The sequence below is a fragment of the Limanda limanda genome, chromosome 2 (genome assembly GCF_963576545.1).
Source record: "Limanda limanda chromosome 2, fLimLim1.1, whole genome shotgun sequence".
Classification (NCBI taxonomy): Eukaryota; Metazoa; Chordata; class Actinopteri; order Pleuronectiformes; family Pleuronectidae; genus Limanda; species Limanda limanda.
In genome coordinates this window covers 1085239-1111664 of record NC_083637.1, presented here as the reverse complement: position 1 = coordinate 1111664, position 26426 = coordinate 1085239, and the positions used below count along the sequence as shown (strand labels likewise).

Below are 26426 nucleotides of genomic sequence, written 5' to 3'. Positions count from 1 at the left end.
TGGTTAATAAGAATCAGCAGATATAAGTGACGTGTTGCATCACAGTTTATTTGCTGATCCACACAGAAGAAAACTATTTATTTTAAAGAATAACATATTCTTTCATGTTCTATATATTTGGCTGCATTTGTGTTTTATTTTCATTTGTAGTTATTAATGATAAAGTTTCTGGTTAAATGCGCCAAATACATTTATTTTTCATCAGGGTTTGATGAGATTATTGCAAAAGATAATTCATAGATAAAATCTAAAGCTGCAGCGCCACCATATGGCTGATGGTGAGACCTGCAGGTGGGAGAAAAGTCTTCCCACTGAGACAAAGGTTTAAATGTTCAACAGAAGAGTTTCCTGCCACAATAAAACACAAACCTTCTTGTCTTCACTTGAAAGCCGGAGTCATCGGTCAGAGCAGAGACGTCATGTGGAGGAAACATCCATCAGCTGCAGAGCTTCACTGGGCAAAGACCAGCTGACCACTGCAGACATGAGCAACTGGCTGAGGAGACACTGGTGGGACCAGAAGGAAACCAGCTCCCACTCAGACAGGAAGTCACACCGGGGACATGTGAGGTGAGCGATTTCAAAATAAAACAGGACACACCGACAGAGTCCAGGTGGGATTTCAAAGTTTAATAAAGATAAAAGAAAGAACACATTCAATTATGTGTTTGAATTATAATCTGTTACATTTCATCACATTTCAAAACAAAAAGCTAAACTGTCTGCAGACGAGTGTTTTCATCAAACAGAGAATTACGAGCCATGGAAATAATCACACATCACCACAGACTGTATATGGAACATAACACACAGACAGACGAGGTCCTTTCTGACATCGTCCTCCATTGAGTCATTGGTGAATAATAACAAAGACATATTTATACGTACGAATGGAAAACATCACAGGTTGCATTCAAACTTTAGTTGCATGATTGCGGCAAAAATATACAGAATAAGCTTTTTTTAGGGGCCAATGCAGATACCGATATCAAGGAGTAAAAAACTATCACTTATATATAAAATTGTAATGAAGCTTAAGTAAAACAATATTTCATGAAGAAAAAAAGATAAATTGAAAGAAAACACAAATACGACAGAATATATAGAACTTGAATTAAGACAAAAAATGTTCAATGTAAAATGTACTCAAAATGCACATTGTTTATCCTGTAAAATAAACCTTTTCATATCGGTGCATATCTTAAAAGGCCCTTATCAGCCAATTGAAATATTGACTAAAACACAAAGCAAATATCACAGCAGTTCTTTTTTTCCTTTATACTGAAATTCAATCCAGATCAAGTTGTTCTTTCCAATGAGCTGTTACAAAACTGGTGAGTCTAATATGTGAAGGTGTTTAAGGATGAATGTTGATTTTCATGTTCTTGTTTTCTGGAGGATGCACCGTTCAGAGGCGTCCTGAAACAAAGTGACAATAACTATCCATTTTTAAAGTACACACTTGATACTTCAACCGTACAACATGATCAAGGCCGTTCATAGTTTTACACATAGGATTTGAAATTTTAGACAACAATTGAACTGCATACTTATCGTACAAGAACTATTTAATAATGATATGATGGAGTTTCAGTTAAGGTTTATTTCAAATGCTCATGAGCCAGGAGCTGAACAGCCAGTTGTTAATATTTGTACCTGAAGCTGAATGTGGATTTACATTAGCGTAGTCAGACGTCTCCTCTGGATCACCTCGGGTTCCTGTGAAGATCAGACAGAAAACGACTTGAGAAGGTGGAGAACCACTGTTTTATTCATTTAGTGGATCTCGTTGCCACTCTAATATCTCTATCACAACCAGCATCAGCAGCTTCAGGTGCTCCACACGTGTTCCAATGCAAATGAACGTCCTTGTTGTTCAAACATTATATGGGCGCAGCTAAACCGATCCCTGGTTCAGTTTGATCCGGGTCTGACTACATTCTGGTGCTTTGGTCTGGAGCCGGGTCTGAGGAACCTTTCCACCTGTAACTCTGCTTCAGACTCAACTGAAAAGTCCAAATGTCTGTCTTTGGACCATGTGACTAAAATGAGATGTTGAAAACCACGCGTGTGTATTGATGTCATGACATTGTGTTGGACATTTCTGTCCTCATCTGCCCGTCCACCTGAAACCAGAAGGTTTTTCATTGAGGACTTCTCTGCAGGAGACACATTTTATACTGTACCTTCCTCCGTGTCTCCTCTGATTGATTCATAGATGCAGTCGTCACCTACGAGTCAATAAAAAATCAAATCAACATGAAATGTAATTGGAATCTTTGTGACTAGGTTCTTCTGAAAAGCAACAAGTTAGAAATAGCTGTGAAGGCGTTCAGTAGGAGAAGGACGTCTGACCGTGGAGAAGAGACGAGTACACTGGCAGCTGGATTTCATCGTGGTGGACAGTTGGGTCTGAGCTCTGATTGGTTCTCAGAGACTGGCTGAGCCTGAAACAGTCAAACAATCACAAGTGAATGAAACAGAAAAAGTAAAGTATTGATGTTTTGTTGAAAGATGAAACAAGAGAGAGTGGAACCAACCTGTCACAACACAGATCTGTGGAAAAGACAATAATGATCACGTTACATGATTTTATTTTTCAACCTCTGCTCCATGATTATCGTGACAATAGTTTGGAATAAGTTTGATTTAAATGAAATGAACCAGAGCAGCTCTCACTCTTTGAATTCCTGCACCAACACAACAGCAGCAGCGAGAGGAGGAGAATCAGTGTGAAGCCTCCAACCAGCCCAACGAGGAGAATCAGTGTGAAGCCTCCAACCAGCCCAACGACCAGCGGCACAGGAGACGTAGAGGGAGGTGCTGCAGGAGTCACTGATCAGAGGAGGAGCAGTGAGGAGCAAAGAAAGATCCATGACGTGAGCAAACAAAGAACCAACACTTCAGCAGACATTTTGACGTGAAAAAAAAATGTGCAAAAAAGGTTTGTAGTTGTAGAAATACTTTGTATATGTGTAAAAAACTAGTTTCCAGCTGTAAAAATACGTGGGAAAGTTTTTTAAGTGTATTGAGCAAGTGCAGCTGGTGTTTAGAAACCGTCTCAGTGAAAATACTGAGTAGAAGAGTTTTGAATCTACTTCTCAACCTGGAGACTCCTCTTCTACCTCATATTGATCACACTCACATTTCACTGACATCCAACTCTCCGGTGAGAAGTCTCCTGAACGTTCACACTTGTAGAAACCTTCATCTGACTCTGACACAGCTGAGATTTCCAGTTTCCTTCTGACATCACTTTGGAGGAGTTCATCATTTTTGTAGAAAGTGAAGTTGGAATCGAGGTTTGGTCCGAGCCATGAGCAGCTGAGAGTAACGGACTGTCCCTCAGTCACAGGATGGGCAGGGCTCTCCAGGAGAACATCATGATTGTAAACTGTAAACAGTTAAAAAACCATCAACAATGTGAACAACTTGATAATTCAGCTCGTATATAAACAGCATAAGTCTAAATATTAGATGTTAAAGTGGAGCCAAAGTCATTCAATGCACTTTTAGTTAAATCCTGCTTCTCACGTCCATGAGCTGTACGTTGTGTGTGCGCTGGAAAAACATCTGGTTTCAATACACAGCCCTGGCTTCAAGAGCAGGACGTCTGAGCTCAAGCAGGGGAGAGTTGAGTGTGAGCGCAGGGTTTAGAGTGAGAGCATCACTAAATCTGAATGTGACATCAATAAGTCCTGCTCTCCAACCAAAAGAGCTCCCACTTGAGTAGAGAGAGGGAAACAGCCTCCGGGTGGCGCTGTGGGCTGTGGCGTCCACACAGTCACGTGATGTCTGCTTGTTTAACGCAGACGGACACACTCTCACAGCTGATTCTGGGCGTTGAACGTGTGGTTTGTGTAAATAAAGAAGGGGAAATTCATCCAGAGATCATGTTGGATGTGATGCACCTTGGTACATGTGGGGGGTGCAGCTCCTGCAGGAGCAGTGAAGGGAGGCAGTGCTCCCCACTTTCAGTTACTCTACCGTTAAATCACATTATGGGATGTTGGAAACATGCACAGTGTGAATAGATTCAATGAAAAACTACAACCTCTAGTGATGTTGACTGCGTTGCTGATCTCTGATCCAGATCCACACCAGAAAACTCCAGAAGGAAAATCTGCCAAGTTCCATGTGAAGCTTGTGATTCTCTCCGGAGACTCGCACTCGAACAATCCTTCTTCGTCTTCAGTAAAAATCCACAATCTCAGTTTATCAGAGTCTCCCTTGCAGGTCAGAGGGATCTTGTCATCATAGAAGTGCTGCACTGAGTCCGGACTCACTGTGAGAGACACTGACGAATAGGAATCTGAAAAACGTGACATGAAGTGTGAAACAGAAACTAATGGTTTAAATTTGTCGAGCATTAAAAACATGAAGCCATCAGCAGAGACTCCATCTCAGTCACTTCTGTTTTTTGGGAATAAGGTCATAATATTACCAGAATACATTTGTAATTAAAGGTGTCAATTTAGGCTTTGCATCATTTTACAGAGGAAACGTCAGAGGGACGACATCGTTTGTTGACATCACAGTGACATCACAGTGACATCACAGTGACATCATGATGATGTCAGTCCGAGCATATGATCATAAATAATATCAACTTCAGGTCAGTCCTATAGGATGAATACAAAGAATAATTTCATGTGACATTAGACTTTGGGGAATGATTCTCTAATCAATATAAGCTTCAGATTGTCTCTCTAACCCTGTATCTGTCTTGACCTTTGACCTATGACCTCTCAAAGTGAATCACCTGGAGGAACCAGCCAAAGTAAAGTTCCCCAAGTAACTGACCGACTGAAGGGACAACATCTGCTTCAAGAGAAAGAAACAAACTCACCTCCAGACCACACCCACTTTGTCTCACTGTACTTAGTGTAAAACACGGGGTCTCCTCTTCCAGCTCGACATGCATAACCTGCTGACTCCGTCAGGCCTTGGATGACGAAGGAGTTTTGTTCAGTTCCTCCGTCGCTTCCTGGGAGCAGCTCATAACTGAACTTCTCAGGAATTTGCATATCATTCCACCGATATCGAATTGACTGTTTACATCTGGGGACTTGATCCAAACTAATGGGGTCAGCTCTGTACCAGTAGAACCTCCACCCTGCAGTGGGATGTGGACCCCCCCCACAGGTGAGAGTCACGGAGGCTCCAGGAGTCAGCCATGACGGAGACACAGTGACGACAGGTGGTGGTGCAGCCGCTGAAACGGAACATCGTCACAACAAAAACACGTCTTCATGTTTGTTTCATCTTGGAACCAATGCAGTTTTGTGGATGCTTCACATTCAGCCATCAACATGACTGCCCACAAAAGTGAAGCCAAACTATAACACCGCCCCCTGGTGGCTGCCTGCAGTACATGTCAACCATGGTTTCTTTCATTTGAGTTTGTTCACGTGTTCATGTTTCTGATCAGTTTGGTTTTAATTAGTTATTTGATGCTATAAAAACAGTGAGCCGTGTAAGTTAAATATAACAGTTGACAATAATAATCATGTTTATTTCCCCTTTTGATTGATCATGAATGAATCTCCTACAATGCTCTCCTTGATCATGCTGTTTTCTTCCTGTAGACACTGAATGTGTATTGACCTGATTATCATAGACACTGTAACCTGATTTCCTCTAGACACAGCCCTTTACTACTGAATGCATATTGCTCTGATTGCTGTAGACTAGGCATTGTTGTATCCTTGTGATCAAAGGATCTCAATCTTTTCCTGTTTAACAAACCCCCTCCAGAGTGGGAGGGGTTAGCCCAATGTATAAAAGAAGTGACCTGTTTTCCATCTGGTGTGCATATTACAAACTAAACTCTGTGGTATGCACCATGCTCGAGCATTAAAGAAAGGTGACAATACTGTAAGAGTTTTGAGACTCGTTTCCTCATTGGTAGTGGGATTATTGAAATTGCCACGACATTCGTCCTGATTGACAGCTGACTCTGACTCGTGATTGGTCGAGCACATGTATGGGCGGGACCTCGATACCCAGCTCCACACCTCCATCATGATTTCACAGACTCTGGCTCTCAATGACCTGAAAAGTGAAAGATGGCTGGTATCCGGGTAACAAAAGGTTTTATAAGTGTATTGAGCAAGTGGACCTGGTGTTTAGAAACCGTCTCAGTGAAAATACTGAGTAGAAAAGTTTATAATCTACTTCTCAACCTGGAGACTCCTTTTCTACATCATATTGATCCCACTTACATTTTACTGACATCCAACTCTCCGGTGAGAAGTCTCCTGAACGTTCACACTTGTAGAAACCTTCATCTGACTTTGACACAGCTGAGATTTCCAGTTTCCCTCTGACATCACTTTGGAGGAGTTCATCATTTTTGTAGAAAGAGATGATGGAATCGAGGTTTGTTCTTTTTGACCATGAGCAGCTGAGAGTAACGGACTGTCCCTCAGTCACAGGATGGACAGGGCTCTCCAGGAGAACATCACGATTGTAAACTGTAAACAGTTAAAAAACCATCAACAATGTGAAGAACCTGATAATTCAGCTCGTATATAAACAGCATAAGTCTAAATATTAGATGTTAAAGTGGAGCCAAGGTCATTCAATGCACTTTTAGTTAAATCCTGCTTCTCACGTCCATGAGCTGTACGTTGTGTGTGCGCTGGAAAAACATCTGGTTTCAATACACAGCCCTGGCTTCAAGAGCAGGACGTCTGAGCTCAAGCAGGGGAGAGTTGAGTGTGAGCGCAGGGTTTAGAGTGAGAGCATCACTAAATCTGAATGTGACATCAATAAGTCCTGCTCTCCAACCAAAAGAGCTCCCACTTGAGTAGAGAGAGGGAAACAGCCTCCGGGTGGCGCTGTGGGCTGTGGCGTCCACACAGTCACGTGATGTCTGCTTGTTTAACGCAGACGGACACACTCTCACAGCTGATTCTGGGCGTTGAACGTGTGGTTTGTGTAAATAAAGAAGGGGAAATTCATCCAGAGATCATGTTGGATGTGATGCACCTTGGTACATGTGGGGGGTGCAGCTCCTGCAGGAGCAGTGAAGGGAGGCAGTGCTCCCCACTTTCAGTTACTCTACCGTTAAATCACATTATGGGATGTTGGAAACATGAATAGTGTGAATAGATTCAATGAAAAACTACAACCTTCAGTGATGTTGACTGCGTTGCTGATCTCTGATCCAGATCCACACCAGACAACTCCAGAAAAAAGATAAACCAAGTTCCATGTGAAGCTTGTCTCCGGAGACTCGCACTCGAACAATCCTTCTTCGTAATCAGTAAAAATCCACAATCTCAGTTTATCAGAGTCTCCCTTGCAGGTCAGAGGGATCTTGTCATCATAGTGGTGCTGCACTGAGTCCGGACTCACTGTGAGAGACACTGACGAATAGGAATCTGAAAAACGTGACATGAAGTGTGAAACAGAAACTAATGGTTTAAATTTGTCGAGCATTAAAAACATGAAGCCATCAGCAGAGACTCCATCTCAGTCACTTCTGTTTTTTGGGAATAAGGTCATAATATTACCAGAATACATTTGTAATTAAAGGTGTCATTTTAGGCTTTGCATCATTTTACAGAGGAAATGTCAGAAGGACGACATCGTTTGTTGACATCACAGTGACATCACAGTGACATCATGATGATGTCAGTCCGAGCATATGATCATAAATAATGTCAACTTCAGGTCCTATAGGATGAACACAAAGAATAATTTCATGTGACATTAGACTTTGGGGAATGATTCTCTGATCAATATAAGCTTCAGATTGTCTCTCTAATCCTGTATCTGTCTTGACCTTTGAACTTTGACCTCTAAAAGTGAATCACCTGGAGGAACCAGCCAAAGTAAAGTTCCCCAAGTAACTGAGCGACTGAAGGGACAACATCTGCTTCAAGAGAAAGAAACAAACTCACCCACAGGCCACACCCACTTTGTCTTACTGTACTCAGTGTAAAACACGGGGTCTCCTCTTCCAGCTCGACATGCATAACCTGCTGACTCCGTCAGGCCTCGGATGACGAAGGAGTTTTGTTCAGTTCCTCCGTCGCTTCCTGGGAGCAGCTCATAACTGAACTCAGGAATGTGCATTTCACTCCACCCATATCGAATTGACTGTTTACATCTGGGGACTGGATCCAAACTAATGGGGTGAGCTCTGTACCAGTAGAACCTCCACCCTGCAGTGGGATGTGGACCCCCCCCACAGGTGAGAGTCCCGGAGGCTCCAGGAGTCAGCCATGACGGAGACACAGTGACGACAGGTCGTGGTGCAGCCGCTGAAACGGAACATCGTCACAACAAAAACACGTCTTCATGTTTGTTTCATTTTGGAACCAATGCAGTTTTGTGGATGCTTCACATTCAGCCATCGACATGACTGCCCACAAAAGTGAAGCCAAACTATAACACCGCCCCCTGGTGGCTGCCTGTAGTACATGTCAACCATGGTTTCTTTCATTTCAGTTTGCTCACGTGTTCATGTTTCTGATCAGTTTGGTTTTAATTAGTTATTTGATGCTATAAAAACAGTGAAGCGTCATGATTGACAGCTGACTCTGACTGGTGATTGGTCGAGCACATGTATGGGCGGGACCTCGATACCCAGCTCCACACCTCCATCATGATTTCACAGACTCTGGCTCTAAATGACCTGAAAAGTGAAAGATGGCTGATATCCGGGATATTTTGGCTTCTCTTTTGTACATGAGCATTGAACAAATATAAAATTTGTAATATTTAAAGTTAAACACCTATATTTTAATAGTAGATATGACTTGACTCACCGTTAGACAACGTGAGGGGAACACTCCATCCTGTGGAGTTCTGCCGTGCACCTTTCAGTCGGCCCTGACACCAGTAGCTGCCGCTCAGATCTGACCCCAGACTGATCCTGAACTCCTTTGTGTTGGGAGGTGCATGTGAGCTGGTTGCTGTCCATTCATACTCCCACTCAGAGTCTCCTCCCTGGATCTCACACCTCAGGGTGACGGCTTCTCCTCTGTATCTGCTCGGCCAGTTGGGTTGAAGAGTCGCAGCAGCTCTGTTGTGGACTGTTCATATTCACCAGTAAAGACAGAATAACAGCTTGTATCAGCATCAACCTTTACGTCATCTCAACAAACAGTCATGAACGCAGAATGGATTCTCTCCTCACTCACCGATTCCATGAATCCTGACTGAGTTACTGTACTGGGTGTAGTGAACTGGATCTCCTCTTCCTCCTCTGCACCAGTACAGTCCTTCACGTGAGGCACTAGCACTTTGTCCATGGGACTTGAAATCCTCATCCGTCAGGGGCTCCGAGGTTTTCTCACCTCTGTACCAATAATACTTCCATCCGGGTGATGCTGGGCCCACGGAGCAGGTCAGGAGCACACTGCCCCCTACTGGAAAGGCTCTGTGGTCAGCACTCAGGTTCGCCGCTGGTCTTTCTGTTAATGTTAAAAACACTTTGGCATTTAGTCCATTTCATGTGAGTTGAATGAAATGTGTAGAACATGTATCTCCTTCAGTCTTCTGCAGTTGTACAAACTAAAACTGCAGTAAAAGCTAAAGTACAGAATGGTTTGGTCCAGATTATACCACCTGTTTGCCACATCAGAGCCACAAGTTAGCCACAGCCGTACCGTACATTAACCAAAGCTGCCAGACGTGGCCCATATTCGTTTAGATCTATTTTCATATTCACCACATGGACCACTTTAGGTTCACATCCAGATCACACTTTGCCTAGAGCACCGCATGTTTACCATAAAGACCCCGGTGTGTTTTGGGAGCGTTGGGCCACATTAGCTCTTTAACAAGTGGACGAGTTTCGGCTCGGATCCATTCTGTCCAGAGGAAAGCTAGAGGAGCCGCATCACTGCCTGAAGTGGCCCACATCCATCTGGTCTAAAGGTGCTGAGCATCCACCGTATATAAAGATGGACGACATCACAGCTCCACAACAGTGAGTTCGCCCCCTGGTGGCTGGCTGCAGTACACGTCAAATTACCTCAGGAGGAAAAGACTTTCTTCTACCTCTGATGTATGTTCAAGTTTTGGGTTGAACTGAATTAGTTTTTGACGTTATAAAAACCGGGTGAAACATCGTGACTGACAGCTGAGGCTGACTCACGATTGGTCGAGTATCGGCAGGACCTTGGTCCCAGATCGTTTGTCTCCAGGAGGTTTTGACTTGGATTCTGAACAGCACTTGTTTTCTTCCCAGATGAGAAAAATATCTAAACATCGGTGAACGTCATCTTACTCGCCAATAGGCTGATCGCAACAACGAGATAAATATCGGTAAGATGTTCAGCTTTTGAATCGATGCATCCCTCGTTACTTTTTTGTTGTATTCTATTTTTGTATCAGCGCATATGAACATAAACTGAAGGAAACATTTGCCAGTTTCTCAAAACTCTTTCTCACCAGAAACTGTTAATGTGACGTCATCACTCCACTCGGTCGTGGAATTCAAGTTCTTCTTGTCTTTAGCCAAACACCTGTAGCTTCCACTGTCGGACGAGGACGCATTGACAATCCTGAATTCATTGTGTGTTGGAACCCTAGTTGAGTTGGGTTTGTTCCATTCATACTCCCACTCAGCTGGTACATCTGCAGGGACCTCACACCGGACAGTGATCGTCTCACCGCTGAAGACCAGAGACCAGTCAGGCTGCAGAGCCACAGACGCCTTGTGGGAAACTGATCACAAATAGAAACAGACAACAGAAGAAAGTAGAATGGCTCAGTACAGCTCCTCCCTCCACCAAACTGTACAGATACCAGTCCTCTCATCTTTTCATCAGGGAAAGAATCAAACAAGAATCAGACAATCTTAAAGAAAACACTTTGCGAATTTTTAACATTACAACAGCAGCTTCCAAGTTAATGTGATGATTCTCTGCCTTAATAAGGAGAAAGTTTCCTCCTTCTCTCCCTGAGCGTCTGTTCTCTGTGACTCTGGTGAGTGGGTTCCATCTCCTGAGAGAAGAACTGACTGAGAGTCACAACCTGTCACAAGCAGCTGCAGCTGAAGAGTGAGCTGAACTGAGATCAGTTAGAAACACTCTGAAGTTATTAAACAATATCACGTGTGGCTGCAGAGGGCACTGTTGCTCAGTCAAAGTTACATTGTGTTAAAGAAAGTCTGGATGTTTGGATTCCATCTAAATTTCATTGGTTCTGTCACAAGTTTGGTGAAAATCCATCCAGTAGTTTTTGCGTAATCCTGCTGACAAACAAATAAAGAAAGAAACGTCCAGGGACAGAATATAACCTCCACAGCGGAGGTAACTAGTCTTTGGATTTCTAAACGGACTCTTACCTCTGTTCTCTATTGTGACTCGGTTGCTGTCCTCTGTGAGGAAGGTTGTGTCTCCTCTCCGTCCTCTGCAGCTGTAGATGCCTTCCTCTGAGATGCTGATTCCATCATCTGTTTCATTATATCTTAGGATCTGAGCTTCAGAGGAGGCTGAGGTTCTTCTGAACCAGTCGTATCTCCACTCAGACGCGTTCTCCACAGAGCAGCTCAGTGCTACGCTTCCCTTTCCTGTGAGGGTTGTGTTATCGGCAGTCAGCCTGGGCCTGGGTTTATCGGCTTTCAAAGTGCGTGAGAGAAAATGAAAGACAAATTAAATGGAGAAAAAAGATTAAAGCGTATGAAGCAGAGTTTCACTCAGTAGAGGACAAAGTTCTGATCGTAGAATATATAAAACAAAAAAGGTCTAATGATGAATCTCAACATGTAAAAGGTTCATTGATCCCCACATAGCTCAATGCTTCTGAACCAGATGTGTCCCACACTGTCACACTGGCATCCAGCCCACACACCTCATGGAGTGATGGCACTGGGCAGGGCTGGACTGGGAGAACAAAACGGCCCGGGCATTTTTTGGCTCAGACCGGCCCACATAATTAGCCGAGCACATCTGCCATTAAATTGACGTAACTTATGTCTTCTAAATGTCTTAAAGTAGCTCATATTAAAAGTACTTAAGTATCAAAAGTATCTGGTGTTGAAATGTACTTAAGTATCAAAAGTACAAGAACTAAAATAAAAAATGCAAAGCTCTTTTTATAGTAGGCCTATACAGACACAAAACAACCCAAAATGTTTCTCCTCAAGATTTATCTCAACTGACTGAAAAATTACAACAACAATATGCATATAATGTATAATTTTACCAATTTTGAACCCTAGATGCTGAGGTTCAAATAGTAATGGACCAGTGCATCTAGAGACAACAAAGAATTAACTATAAACAAGTGCCTCTTGTGTCTGCCCAAGAACATTAATAAACCGCAGTATAACCACTAAAACATTCTGTAAATATCACTAAACATGGACCTCTCATCAGTAGCAAGAGTGATACACAATGCCCCGAGACTTCTGCTTTTTTTCCCGATGCTTCTCAGCGCCACCCGGGCGTTTTTTTTACTCTTATTATCCATTAAGTTAAGTTTCTGTCTCAGCAGCAGCCAGTCCCGCGACTCCCCCCCCCCCCGCCCCCGGTTTGTATTGTGATTGACAGCACTGTCAGGGCTCTCTGAGCCTGTCAGCCCATGATTGATTAACAATGACAAACAATAGACCAATAATATGCGTCGATGCTGGCAACACACTGCTAGCCCTCTGTAGCCAATTGGCCGGCCCAATTGGAGGGAATTTAGAGAGGAAGAAGAGAAAAAAAACTAAACAACAACATAGCGGACCAGACCGGCCCACATTGGGTCAACGGCCCACCGGGATTATGCCCGGTATGCCAGATGGCCAGTCCACCCCTGGCACTGGGGCAGTCCACTGCTGTTTGCCAGAGCCGGGCCACAGATGAGCCGGAGCAATACCGTGTGTCAACCACAAGGGTTAGGGTTAGGCCCCCATGTGTTATGTGCTGTCTGAGCCATGTTCACCATTCATGGACCACTTGATGTCCACATCCAGATCACACTTTGCCTACAGCACCTGATGTGAGCCAGAAAGACCCAGGTTGGTTTTAAGGTATTTGGGCCACATTAGCTGGTTTACATGTGGACCAGTTTAGGTTCACACCCAGATGCTTTCTGGGGATTTGGCAGAAATAGGTTTAGTAGTTTTTATGTAATCCTGCCAGGAACAACCAATAGAAAGAGGTGAAGACATAACGTCCTCCTGGAGGTTTTGAAAGATGATTGGACGTACGTGTTACTCTCAGCTGGAAGGCCTCACTCCACTCTGTTGAGGAATACCAGTCCGCTCTGGCCTTACACCAGTACTCTCCACTGTGGAAAACAGAGGCAGTGCCCAGCCTGTATTCACTGTGTGTGGGAGCTGTGTCTGGACCAGTGACTGGTTGGTGGGAGCTTGTTGTCCTCCATTCATATTCCCACTGGGTGTCTCCTCCTCCCTGGATCTCACACCTGACAGAGATCGTCTCACCGCTGAATATCTGAGTCCAGTTGTGTTGCAGCACGACAAAGCTTCTGTGTGACACTGAACATTCAAACACAAATATCAAACCAACAGAGAGAACTGGTTAATATTGCTGCTGACTGGTTCTGTTTGCATCGTAGCCAGTCATGAAAGCGTGCTACTCACAGGTTCTGTCGGTGTGATGCACGTGACTCTTCTCTGAGAAGAAATCTGAGTGAGTCCTTCTTCCCCTGCACCAGTAGCTGCCTCCCTGTGAGATGCTCAGAGAGTTCTGCACAGGATTTGTTGCGATGGCGGTTTCCTCAGCGTCCGGGGAACCTGTGAACCAGTCGTAGCTCCAACCCGCAGACTCCTCCACAGAACAGGTCAGAGTCAGAGAGCCGCCCACTGGGATGGACGTCCTGGATGCTCTCACTGTGGCTCTGGGTCTGTGTGCTGCTCGGGAAAGAATATTCACATCTTTAATTAGGATCCTTCCTTATTACTTTATGAAACTCAGTTCATGTAGTGAAGCATCTATTAAATTAGCAAAAAATTATATCTTCATCCTTAAGTAGGAGACAATTCATTATTAATCTTTACATCAGTAGTAGTATACATTTATTAAAGAAGATTTAAAAAATATACATTCGTGTTGATTAGGAATTAATTCATCATTATTTTATAATTCTGAACATGTAGTTATATAGTATACATGGATAAAATAATACTTCCATTAGGAATCAATTCATGGTTAAATTAAATAATTCAGCATATGAAATATAAATCCATTAAAATAGCAAAAATCTATATTTTCATAATTAACTAGAGATCAATTCATTATTAAATTGTTTATGTTCAGTATGTAGTATATATCCATTAAAATAACAACTAATACTATCGTTATAATTATTTAGAAATCGATGCATTTATTCAGAAGAAGAAACGTGGATTTGTCCGGCTGTCGACACCATGTGGAAAATAAGCTTCATGTTTCTACTGTCCCAGTTCTTGTGAAGTGCTTGACTTGTGTTTGTCTTTGTCCTGTGTCTCCACATGTCTGTGGGTGAAGCTCCCAGCGGGGACAAGGACTCTGGATATCTCACCTGACACAGAGAGAGTGGCCCTGTTGCTCCGTCTGTTGTCTTCTGAGCTGTTGTGGTGAGCGATGCACTGATAATCCCCGTTCCTGTCGGGCGTTAGCTCTGGAATCCTGAGCACGTTAGTGGGAGTGATGGGAACCAGTGGTTTGTCGTTCCACTTGAATTCATAAAACCACTCACTGACATCTGCTTCTCTCATGTGACACGTGAGATTAACATGCTCCCCAGAATATAGAGTGGTTGAGTTGGGTTCAAAGGTCAGCTCAGCATCTACCCCCCCGCACAAACAGGACATAGTTAGAGGAAATACCAACCAGAGTTTTGTTCTATAAGTTTGCAGTTCATTCATATACTCACTAATCTCAGTAACAACATAAACAAAGAAAACTGGGATGAAATATACATATTAATAAAGATAGAGATCAATAAAGAAAAGAGCTGACTCACATTCAATGTGTCCACAGGAGAGGAGTGTATTCAGCACTGAAAGAAACATTGGTATCTCATCAGTAATTATTAAACCTGGTTAATAAACTAACACAGTACAGACTCTAGTAATAAGTATATTAGTAAGTACTGTTATATTGTAGAAGCGAGTATGAGCTAAAGTATTAAAACTACCCATCAAAGAAATTGTACAAAAGTATGAAATGTCTTGAGAATCAACAGTGGTGGAGGAAGTACTGAAGTTTAGTACTTAAGTAAAAGTACAAGTACACAGGAAAATATATACTTAAGTAAAAGTAAAAGTACTACATCAACAATCCTACTTAAGTAAAAGTAAACTTGCTTTTAAATTTACTTTAAGTATTACAAGTAAAAGTACTCACGCAATGGGTTGTCTCTCAATGTCTAGGCTGTGCCATTTTATAAAGAATGCAGATATAGCTACTGGTAATACTCATGCCTCTACAGATGTCACTACTAGTAATAATTATAAGCAGTTGAATGTTTTTTCAGCAAAACAGGCAAGGTTGTAGTGCTGCTGCCAAACGCGCTGTTGCAGGTATGGCCTGCCCCTTTAAGGAACGGGCCCAGAGAGTGACGTAGTGCACCTGGGTAACTTGCGCAAGAAGTGTGTGAATACGAGAAGTGAACGAGCACCTAGAGGTGATGAGAGTGTTGCTCCGGTGGACAGTCAATAAATAAAGTGGCGGCGTTAAAACTAAAGAAACGTCTCCTCCTCCTTCTTCACGGAGTGGTCCGGACGGCTGCTTACCGGCCCCTGTGTGTGTATGTGTGTGTGTGAGTATGTGTGTGTGTCGCCCAGATGCGTATGTGTGTGTGTGTGTGTGTGTGTCACCCAGATGCGGAGCTGACGAGTGGGCACCCTCCGTCGGCCCAGCGCTAAACAGAGTAGCTGATAGTGATCAACTACGAACTTTAACAGGAAGAGTGGAAATGTTTGTTGGCGTGTGTGTGGCTGCGTGTGTGACTGTGTGTGCGTGTGTGGAGCGCTGGCGAAGCTGCTCCGTCACAGCAACATTTTGGCGAAACTTTGTTCATAAAATGTAACGAGTAACGACACATATTGTAGAAATGTAGCGGAGTAAAAGTAAAAAGTATGCACTATTATTTTTACTTAAGTAAAGTACAGATACGTAAAAATGTACTAAAGTACAGTAACGAAGTAAAAATACTTCGTTACATTCCACCACTGAGAATCAATAGCTCAATGAATCAAAGAAGTTAAAATGTCAGTTATCTACTGAGTTTGATCCATTTATTTGAATTCATGTGGATCAGATGATTTTTTCTCTGATAATCATCAAGACAATATTCACAGCCTGTAACTTTAAAGTCTATAATTCCCATGAGAACATCACAATGTTTGATTTGTTTCCAAATCAACTTTTCTTATATCGAATTATCTTTTTGCAAATGAATCAATGAATCAGGTATAAAATTGGACTATTTTCATGTGTCAGGCATCAAATAATAAATTTAAAGAAAATATAATTTCCACTTTCTAACGGTTCTCCAACAATCACAATTTAGTCTCAAATAAAAGTTATTGAAGTGCATGTAACAGAATACATGCGTCTGGTTACCTCAGCAAATAGATAAAGACATTTCAGTTCCAGCAGCTGTTGCTTTGGTTGGACAACCATCTAATAAACACTTTGCATTCATAGAATAAAAGTTTCTGATACTCACAGAATAAGGACAGCACCCGGAGCAACGAGTTCCCCATGGTCCCATCCAGCAGCGCCACTCAGACACACTTCAAGACAGGTGGAGAATCAGTGGAACACATCTCTTATCAACATGAGAGAGGGAGGTGTTGGTGCACTTCTGTTTCCTGGGTCAGTTTCCTTCTTCACAGGAACCTCACACCCCCACTCTGAGGCTGCTTGTACTTTAATACGTTTCTGTTGCTGTCGAGCCACCGTGATAGAAATCAGCACACGTCCCTGCACCAGACAGAACTGTGGTCCTGATAGTTACTGGACATTTAGAATTATATGATATCTGAAATAATGGGGATAGCAATGATGGGAATTTAACACAGTAAAAAAGAAAAGTAGTATTGCCTCAATTAATCTTCAGTGTAAAATGTCTTTGTAGATTATGATCATTTCATGTTGTGAAAGATGTCTTTGACTTTTTGATGACAGGAAACAACGTTATCTGACGGGAAAAATTCGATCAGATGTTAAAACTACAGCACGCAACATGTGTTCTTTATTCTAAATCTAGTGGCCTCCGCCGAGCCCCGACAGTCCAGTTCAATCATCTGCAAACACTAATATACCAGTTCTCTAAATGGGAATCTTTCACTGGGAAACTGGTGGAAAAGTCCAACATTGTAAACAAAGTGAAAAACTTCCTGCCCCTTTGTCCGTTTCTGCACTTAACTCGTTGGGTTCTTGGTTCCATCCTTCTGCCAAGTTTTGTGGATATTGGTTCAGTAGTTTTTGTGTAATCCTGCTGATAAACCAACAAACACAACAATGGACATGGGTGAGAACATGAGCTCCTGGTGGAGGTGGAGACGGCTTTCATGGAGATCAGAAGATAATATATCACTTTATTGAGTCTTTTCAGGATCCGTCCTCTGACTCCAGATGCTCTGCATGAAGACTGCTGCTTAAAATGCAGACGTTTAAAGAGCATGTATCTATGATGTGTGAAATGCTGGTGATCACCTTCAATCACAGTGTGAAGAAGAACATCACAAGAACCATGTGCAGCAGTAGTTTGAATTCATCACATTCACTTTTACCCAAACTACAAATAGAAGTGTAGTTAAATGTAAAAAGCCTTTTGATGCCTGGAGACGTGTGATGAGATTCTGACTCCTGCTTAAGGCCAATTTATGCTTATACGTATTTTCTAAAACGGACAGATAAGACCGCCCTATCCGTCGTGGAACGCCCTCTCCGAGCGCCTCGGAGAGCTTTTCGTACACCTCTGATTTTTCTAACTGTCCGTCTTCATGTCGGAGAGCCCACGGACAGCTCTTGACTGTGATTGGTCCGCGAACGACATCAATTCCCTACGACGTAATTTCCGGATTTCACATTTCCGGACCTCAAACTTCCTGCTTCACAACAAACACAAACACAACTACGATTCCACGATTAATGTGACGTGTGTGTTAAGCCAGCGGAGTTGTCCGGCTGACGGTGGCTTGTTAGAGCACTGAGGGCATGTGTGTATGGTCACAGACGGTTATAACGAGCTTTCAAAACGGCGATAGCAGGCTAGGCTAGCGGGCTAGCCACCATGCTAACTGCGGTGATAACAGTGCAAAAACCCGCCGTCACGACTTTAATTCCACTTCTATCATGACACTGTCTCTATAATACCATCAGGTTAGAAGCAAACACTGGGTAGTAGTTAGTGTCGGGAGTCCCTGCTGACTGTGTGTGGAAGCTGGGGTTGAAGCTAGCTGGGAGGGGAGCTAGCTAGCTCTGGCTAGCTTCAAGCTACACGGAGCTTCAAGCTGTGGAATCAGCAACACAGTTCGGAAACAAGACCGGGGAACCGCTGCGCTAAGAAACGATAACATCAGCATCTTGACCCGCTGGGTGTCACTTTATTTAGTTCTGTTAGTTGCCATGGTTCAGTGTGTGGGAGGCAAGCCGACAGAGGTCAACAAACACACGTGGACTTCTTCTTCCCAAAATTGGGGTAGGCTTCTCTGAGCTCGTCTTCCGTTGCGCCACCTATGGGTTTGGCGGTGAATTGTTTTCAACGTACAGTGGTCGGAGAGGTAAAGATCAAAAAGACTCTTAGCCCCCTGTGGAGCCCTCTCCGAGAAACGTATACGTAGAAGCATACTGGAGCCTTTAGTCACAGCAGAACCTGGTTTGAAGAAGTTGAGGTGACGCTGAGTCACAATCAAATTATGAAATTCAGCTCCACTTCCTCCTCAATGCACGAACACCTGATCGTATCTTTCTACAGCAGCAAACTACTTCCAGGAGAGCTTTGTATATGCCATTCAAATATGCAGCTATAAGTCAAAATTCACATTAAGGATGACGTGGAAATGAAAACAGGATTTCTGGTGGTGTCTGTTTGGTAAAAAGTAAAAAGTCTGAAAGAAAACATATTAACACCATTTGAACGAGCTTCACACTGAAAGGCTTCAACGTGTTTTATACACAGATGGAAAAGTATGTCAAGGTTAAACCTGTTGTTTGTTTTATTATATTCAAGTAAAATTTTTCAATGAAATACAATTGAATTTAGGAAGAACAAAATTGGCTTAATGAATGGGGGGGGGTGATAGCTGAGATTCCATGTTTAATGGGTAAATAAACTGGAGTCAGCTGGACATTGTCTCATTATATTTCGTTCAGTTGTGTTTCAGTTCAGTGGGACGACACAGTCAGAGCTCCACTCTACACATTGATATATGAATGAATCATAAAGTAAAATAAAAAGGTCAAATCATAAACTGTACACAAACACTTTATCACCAGTACAAAGCATATTCAAGTAAATAAACCCCAGAAATCTCATTGTAACAAGTCATGAATATGAAAAGTTGTGAAGAAATAAAGAAATGTGCTTCTATGGAAATGTGTAAAACGTGTTGCAGATGCCAGCTTCAAATTTCATGTGAAATACTGTGAACATGAAAAATCCCTTCATGCACCAGTGTTAATTACTGGTTATGTGTGTGTTTATTGCTTCATGGATTTAAGACCTTTTGCAATAAATGGCAAAAAGCTGAAAGTGCAGAATAAAAGTGGATGATTTCACACACAGAGGAAAAGTAAGAGATCATGGGAATCGAACCAACAACCTGCTGGACGTCAGAGAAACAAGATTATGACGTCACATGAACTAGAGTGAAGCAGCAGCTCAAGATCAACTTTATTATCCCCAAGAGTCCGTTTGTGTTACAGCACGCAAAGAATAAAGGAAAGTAATAATTTTATACACACAACACACATGTACATAAGGGCCTGTAGATCACCTCATACTTTAAAGGAGACATATTATGCCCATTTTACCACAAGTTGATATGGTTCCTTGGGGCCTTAATGAAATGTCTGTAACATATTTTGGTCAAAATACCACAAGGATCATTTAAAACAGCCCTCCTCAGATTGACCTGTTTTGAGTGCCTGTTCCTTTAAAAGCTCATGAGCCAGCTCACAGAATAAGGACAGCACCCGGAGCAAAGAGTTCCCCATGGTCCCATCCAGCAGCGCCACTCAGACCCACTTCAAGACAGGTGGAGAATCAGTGGAACACATCTCTTATCAACATGAGAGAGGGAGGTGTTGGTGCACTTCTGTTTCCTGGGTCAGTTTCCTTCTTCACAGGAACCTCACACCCCCACTCTGAAGCTGCTTGTACTTTAATACGTTTGTGTTGCTGTCGAGCCACCGTGACAGAAATCAGCACACGTCCCTGCACCAGACAGAACTGTCATCCTTATAGTCACTGGACATTTTGAATTATATGATATCTGAAATAATCAATCAATCAATCAATCAATCAAATTTTATTTGTATAGCCCACATTCACAAATAACAATTCGTCTCATGGGGCTTTAACATTGTGTGACATCCTCTGTCCTTAACCCTCAACAAGAGTCAGGACAAACTACTAAAAACCCTTTTCACAGGTAAAAATATGTAGAAACCTCAGAGAGACACATGTGAGGGATCCCTCTCTCAGGACGGACAGAAGTGCAATAGATGTCAGGTGTAAGAAAACATCATCAGGATTTTTAGCAGCATCGATGAGGATAAACTTTTTTCAATACTATGTGTCAGGCAGTCCCGCTGCAATCACAGTCTCTGGCCAGCAGCAAGACCACGATCCAGCATCAGGATGGGATCCACTATAATCCACAGTTATTGTCCACCGCCGCCAGTTAGAATCCATTATCAGCTGCCGCCTCGGTCGTGGTCCCTCATCATCCGATGCCAACGCGACAAAGGATCCTCCATTACAACGACGATCAGCTGGCACGATACAGAATCCACCACTGGATCCACCATTGCGACCTCCGACACGCGATCCACAATCATATCCATGGTGCGGCCACAGCTGTGGCCCTGCATCCGCGGGCGCTAAGGCACAGAAACTCCGGGAAAAGGGGTCAAGTTAGTAACATGTACTGATCAGATAAGAATTATCTTGATGTGATAAATATGGAGAAAAAGGAAGGAAGGAGAAGCAGGAAAGAGAAGCTCCGTGTGTCTTTTGTCATAAATTCCCTGTGCGTCTTAGCATCATCAGGGGTTTTTGCCATTTAATCAAATTTGGAACATCGCACTAATTAGCTCTAACTATAAGCTTTATAAAAAAGGAAGGTTTTGAGTCTACTTTTAAACGAACAGAGCGTGTCTGCTTCCCTAACTGAAAGTGAGAGATTATTCCACAGCAGTGGGGCTTGATGGCTAAAAGCTCTGGCTCCTACTCTACTTTTAGAGACTTTAGGGACAACAAGTAAACCTGAGTTCTGGGATCGGAGTGCTCTAGTAGGTTGATATGGAACTAACATCTCTTTAAGGTAAAGAGGTGCCATATCATTAAGGGCCTTGAAGGTGAGGAGGAGAATTTTAAATTCTATTCTAGATTTAACAGGAAGCCAGTGTAGCGATGCTAATACTGGAGAAATGTGCTCTCTTTTCTTAGTTCTCGTCAGGACACGTGCTGCGGCATTTTGGACCAGCTGCAGAGTCTTTAACGACTTGCTGCTGGAGCCTGATAATAGTGAATTACAGTAGTCCAGTCTCGATGTTACAAAGGCGTGGACTAGTTTTTCTGCATCTTTTTGCGAAAGGACATGTCTGATTTTTGAGATATTACGCAAGTGGAAAAACGCGGTCCTAGAAATTACTTTTAAGTGACTATTAAAGGACAAATCAGGATCGAAGATCACTCCCAAGTTCCTGACTGTGTCATTGGAAGCAAGGGCAATGTCGTCTAGCGCAGCTATATCATTAGATAATGTATCTCTAAGGTGTTTAGGGCCGAGTATTATAACCTCTGTTTTATCTGAGTTTAATAAGAGAAAATTGCGGGTCATCCAGGTTTTTATGTCCTTGAGACATGCTCGAAGTTTAGTTAATTGATTACTTTGATCAGGTTTTATTGACAAATATAACTGGGTGTCATCCCCATAACAGTGAAAATTTACCGAGTGTGTCCTGATAATGTTTCCTAGTGGAAGCATATATAATGAGAATAAAATTGGGCCGAGCACAGACCCCTGTGGGACACCATGGCTAACTTTGGTGCGCACCGATGACTCATCATTGATTTGAACGAATTGGGAGCGATCAGCAAAATAAGATTTAAACCAGTTTAAGGCCGTTCCTTTAATGTTAATTAACTGTTTTAGTCTCTCTAATAAAATTTGATGGTCAATTGTGTGGAATGCTGCACTGAGATCTAACAGAACGAGGACAGACACAAGTCCCTGATCTGAAGCTATTAGAAGGTCATTAGTGACTTTTGCCAGGGCTGTCTCTGTGCTGTGATTGGTTCTAAACCCAGACTGAAAGTCTTCATATATATTATTTTCCTGGAGAAACTCACACAGCTGATTGGCTACAACTTTTTCTAAGATTTTAGACAGGAAGGGGAGATTAGATATTGGCCTGTAATTTGCTAAAACCTCTGGGTCTAGGGTGGGTTTTTTGAGTAGGGGTTTGATTACAGCTATTTTAAAAGACTGTGGTACATAACCTGATGATAATGACAGATTGATTGTGTTAAGTAACGAATTATCTATTAGGGGCAGAATTTCTTTAAGTAATTTAGTTGGAATCGGATCTAAAATACAGGTTGTTGGTTTAGAACCTGAGATTATTTTGGTAAACTGATCACGGGTGATCAGAGAGAAGCTGTCTAAGTAATGGGAAGGATTCTCAGCTGTTTCTGAGATCTCTATTGTTGGGAGGGTATTAGTGCCAATTGAGGGCAGGAGATGATTGATTTTATTTCTAATAGTTAGAATTTTATCATTAAAAAAGGTCATAAAGATATTGCTATTTAGGGATCGAGGAATACTGGGTTCGGTGGAGGTGTGACTCTCTGTCAGCCTGGCTACAGAGCTGAAGAGAAACCTGGGGTTGTTTTTATTCTCTTCTATTAGTTTTGAATAATAGGCAGCTCTTGCTTTGTGGAGAGCCTTTTTATATTCTGTAACACTACTCTTCCAGTCTAGGAGATTTTCAACACTGTTGCTGGAGCGCCACTTCCTTTCTAGTTTTCTTGATATTTGTTTCAACTCATGTGTCTTGGAATTATACCACGGAGCTAATTTACTATGTTTTACACATTTCTTTTTTAGAGGCGCTATTGAGTCTAATGTTAATCGTAACGAGTCTGCAGAGCTATCTACGAGGTGGTCAATCTCAATAGAGCTCGGGTTTTTAAAGAATTTGTTGTTTATGTCGACGGATAATACGGGTTTAAATGTAATCGGAATTATTTCCTTAAATTTAGCTACAGCACTATCAGGTAGACATCTAGAAAATTAGTATTTTATTAGGGGCATATATTCAGATAGTGAAAAATCGAAGGTTATTAAATTATGATCTGATAGTACTGGATTGCGCGGAAGTACTGTTAAATGTTCAATTTTGACACCGAATGATAACACAAGGTCAAGTGTGTGGTTACAACAATGAGTAGGTTGATGTACACACTGACTGAAACCAATTGAGTCTAGTATTGAAATAAATGCTACGCTCAGGCTATCTTTATTATTGTCAACATGAATATTAAAGTCACCAACAATAATAATTTTATCTGTCTTTAGGACTAGGTTTGATAAAAACTCAGGGAATTCTGTTAGAAATTCAGTATAAGCCCCAGGAGCACGATAAACTACAGCAAATATGATTGGCTGTTGGTGTTTCCTGGATTGACGTGGAAGACTAAGAACAAGACATTCAAATGAGTTGTAGCTAAGTTTAGGTTTAGGATTAATTGATAGACTGGAGTTAAAAATAGCAGCAACTCCACCTCCTCGCCCGAGTTCCCTGGGAACGTGTGAATTTGTATGACTGGGGGGAGTAGATTCATTTAAACTGACATATTCATCAGGATGCAGCCACGTCTCAGTAAGGGACAATAAATCTATATTGTAGTCTGAGACTAGTTCATTAACTAAAATAGCCTTTGAGGACAGTGATCTAATGTTTAAAAGACCACATTTGAAAGTCTTAGTTTCCTGTGTTGTTCCAGAGGTTGTGTTAATTTGTATAAGATTATTGTGAGTTCTCGCTCTGTTATTGTTTAATTTAAATAATTGAATCGGACGGTAGACAGAGACAGTCTCTATGCGGTTGGGTGACTGATCCAGAGGGAGCGCAGAGAAGTGTTTAGCACTGCAGCTCTGCTTCCTGGTCCCAACTCTGGGTTGTCATGTGATAGACTTAGTAATATTCTTAGATAAGAGAGCTGCTCCATCCCAAGTAGGATGAACGCCATCTCTCCTAACAAGACCAGGTTTCCTCCAAAAAGGTTGCCAATTATCTATAAAGCCCACACCGTTTATAAAGCCCACACCGTTTACAGGACACCACCTCGACAGCCAGCGGTTAAAAGACAACATGCGACTAAACATGTCATCACCTGTTGTGTGATAATGGGGATAGCAACGATGGGAATTTAACACAGTAAAAAAGAAAAGTAGTATTGCCTCAAATATGTCTTCAGTTTAAAATGTCTTTGTAGATTATGATCATTTCATGTTGTGAAAGATGTCTTTTACTTCTTGATAACAGGAAACGACGTTATCTGACAGGAAACATGCAATCAGATGTTAAAACTACAGCACGCAACATGTGTCCTTTATTCTAAATCTAGTGGCCTCCGCCGAGCCCCGACACTCCAGTTCAATCATCTGCAAACACTAATATACCAGTTCTCTAAATGGGAATCTTTCACTGGGAAACTGATGGAAAAGTCCAACATGTTCATTTTAAACAAAGTGAAAAACTTCCTGTCCCTTGGTCCGTTTCTGCACTTAACTTATTGGGTTCTTGGTTCCATCCTTCTGCCACGTTTTGTGGATATTGGTTCAGTAGTTTTTGTGTAATCCTGCTGATAAACCAACCAACACAACAATGGACATGGGTGAGAATACGAGCTCCTGGTGGAGGTAGCCACGGCTTTCATGGAGATCAGAAGATAATATATCACTTTATTGAGTCTTTTCAGTATCCGTCCTCTGACTCCAGATGCTCTGCATGAAGACTGCTGCTTAAAATGCAGACTTTTAAAGAGCATGTATCTATGATGTGTGAAATGCTGGTGATCACCTTCAATCACAGTGTAGATAGATAGATAGATAGATAGATAGATTACTTTATTCATCCCCGAAGGGAAATTAAGTTGTCATAGCAGCCGGTATATTTGAATACAATAAAATACAATACAATTGAATAAAATAAAAAATATTGAGGTAGAAAGAATAAAAACAGAAACACAAGATAAATAGGTAGATAAGGTGCAGTGTCAAGATGATGGTAATAGTACTGATGATATGATGGTAATGTTATTGTTAGACAGTATGTAAAAATATTACAGTATATATAGCAGTATATAGTAATAATGGCAGCAACAGTAAATATAATAGTAAAAGTAATGATAATAATTATAACATGTACACATGTATAAATATGTGTATATAGACTTATGTATACAAAGAATATACAGAGAGTATGAAACAATATATGATATATAGTAGAGGTATGAATATAAGTATTTGACTATACAAAAGGTAATATAATATACTATGACTGTATGAATATGTAGACAGAGTGTGCAAAAGACAATATTATTGTATAAAATGATATATAATATCAATATGGTTTATACGAACACAAATCACATATGATGTGAAATAAGTGTATGTATATGTAGCTGAGTGTTGTACAGGTACACAGTGCAAGGAGACAGGTTTAGTGCAGTTTTGTGATGGTGGCTCTGACAGAGGGGGAGGAGTTGAACAGTCTTATTGCGGTTGGGAGGAACGACTTCCTGTATCGTTCCTTAGAGCAGCGGGGGGGTTGAATGAGTCTGTGGCTGAAGCTGCTCCTTAGCTTGTCCAGGGTTTTGTAGAGGGGGTGAGAGGGATTGTCCATGATTGCCAGCAGTTTTGCCAGCATCCTGTCCTCCACCACCTCCTCCAGGGTGACAAGCTTAGAGCCAACCACAGACTCTGCCTTCCTGATGAGTTTTCTCAGTCTGTTGGCGTCCTTCGCCTTGATGCCCGCACCCCAGGACACCACAGCAAAGAAGATGGTGCTCGCCACAACAGACTGATAGAACATCTGCAGCATCTTGTTGCAGACGTGGAAGGACCTGAGCCTCCTCAGGAAGTAAAGCCGGCTCAGGCCATTCTTGTAGATGGCCTGTGTGTTGGTGGACCAGTCCAGTTTATTGTCCAGTGTGACACCCAGGTCCTTGTATGCAGACACCACCTCCACATCCGTCCCACCGATGCAGACAGGAGAGGG

The 26426-nt window shown here is 42.2% G+C and overlaps 1 protein-coding gene across 1 annotated transcript in view; it reads right to left on the bottom strand.

Annotated features, from left to right (window-relative positions):
• Positions 1–4056: 4056 nt before the first annotated feature.
• LOC132997179 (basement membrane-specific heparan sulfate proteoglycan core protein-like) overlaps positions 4057–26426 on the bottom strand; it is a 31296-nt gene continuing 8926 nt past the window's right edge. Inside the window, exons 8-21 of the mRNA XM_061067424.1 lie at positions 14923–14958; positions 14479–14745; positions 13559–13828; positions 13163–13453; positions 11309–11581; positions 10411–10686; positions 9156–9344; positions 8781–9047; positions 7911–8273; positions 7137–7361; positions 6225–6476; positions 4850–5215; positions 4171–4312; positions 4057–4084 (exon numbers count right to left, since the gene is read on the bottom strand). Coding sequence (XP_060923407.1) covers positions 4057–4084; positions 4171–4312; positions 4850–5215; positions 6225–6476; positions 7137–7361; positions 7911–8273; positions 8781–9047; positions 9156–9344; positions 10411–10686; positions 11309–11581; positions 13163–13453; positions 13559–13828; positions 14479–14745; positions 14923–14958 — 3245 coding nt within the window. The remainder of the gene's footprint in view (positions 4085–4170; positions 4313–4849; positions 5216–6224; positions 6477–7136; positions 7362–7910; positions 8274–8780; positions 9048–9155; positions 9345–10410; positions 10687–11308; positions 11582–13162; positions 13454–13558; positions 13829–14478; positions 14746–14922; positions 14959–26426) is intronic.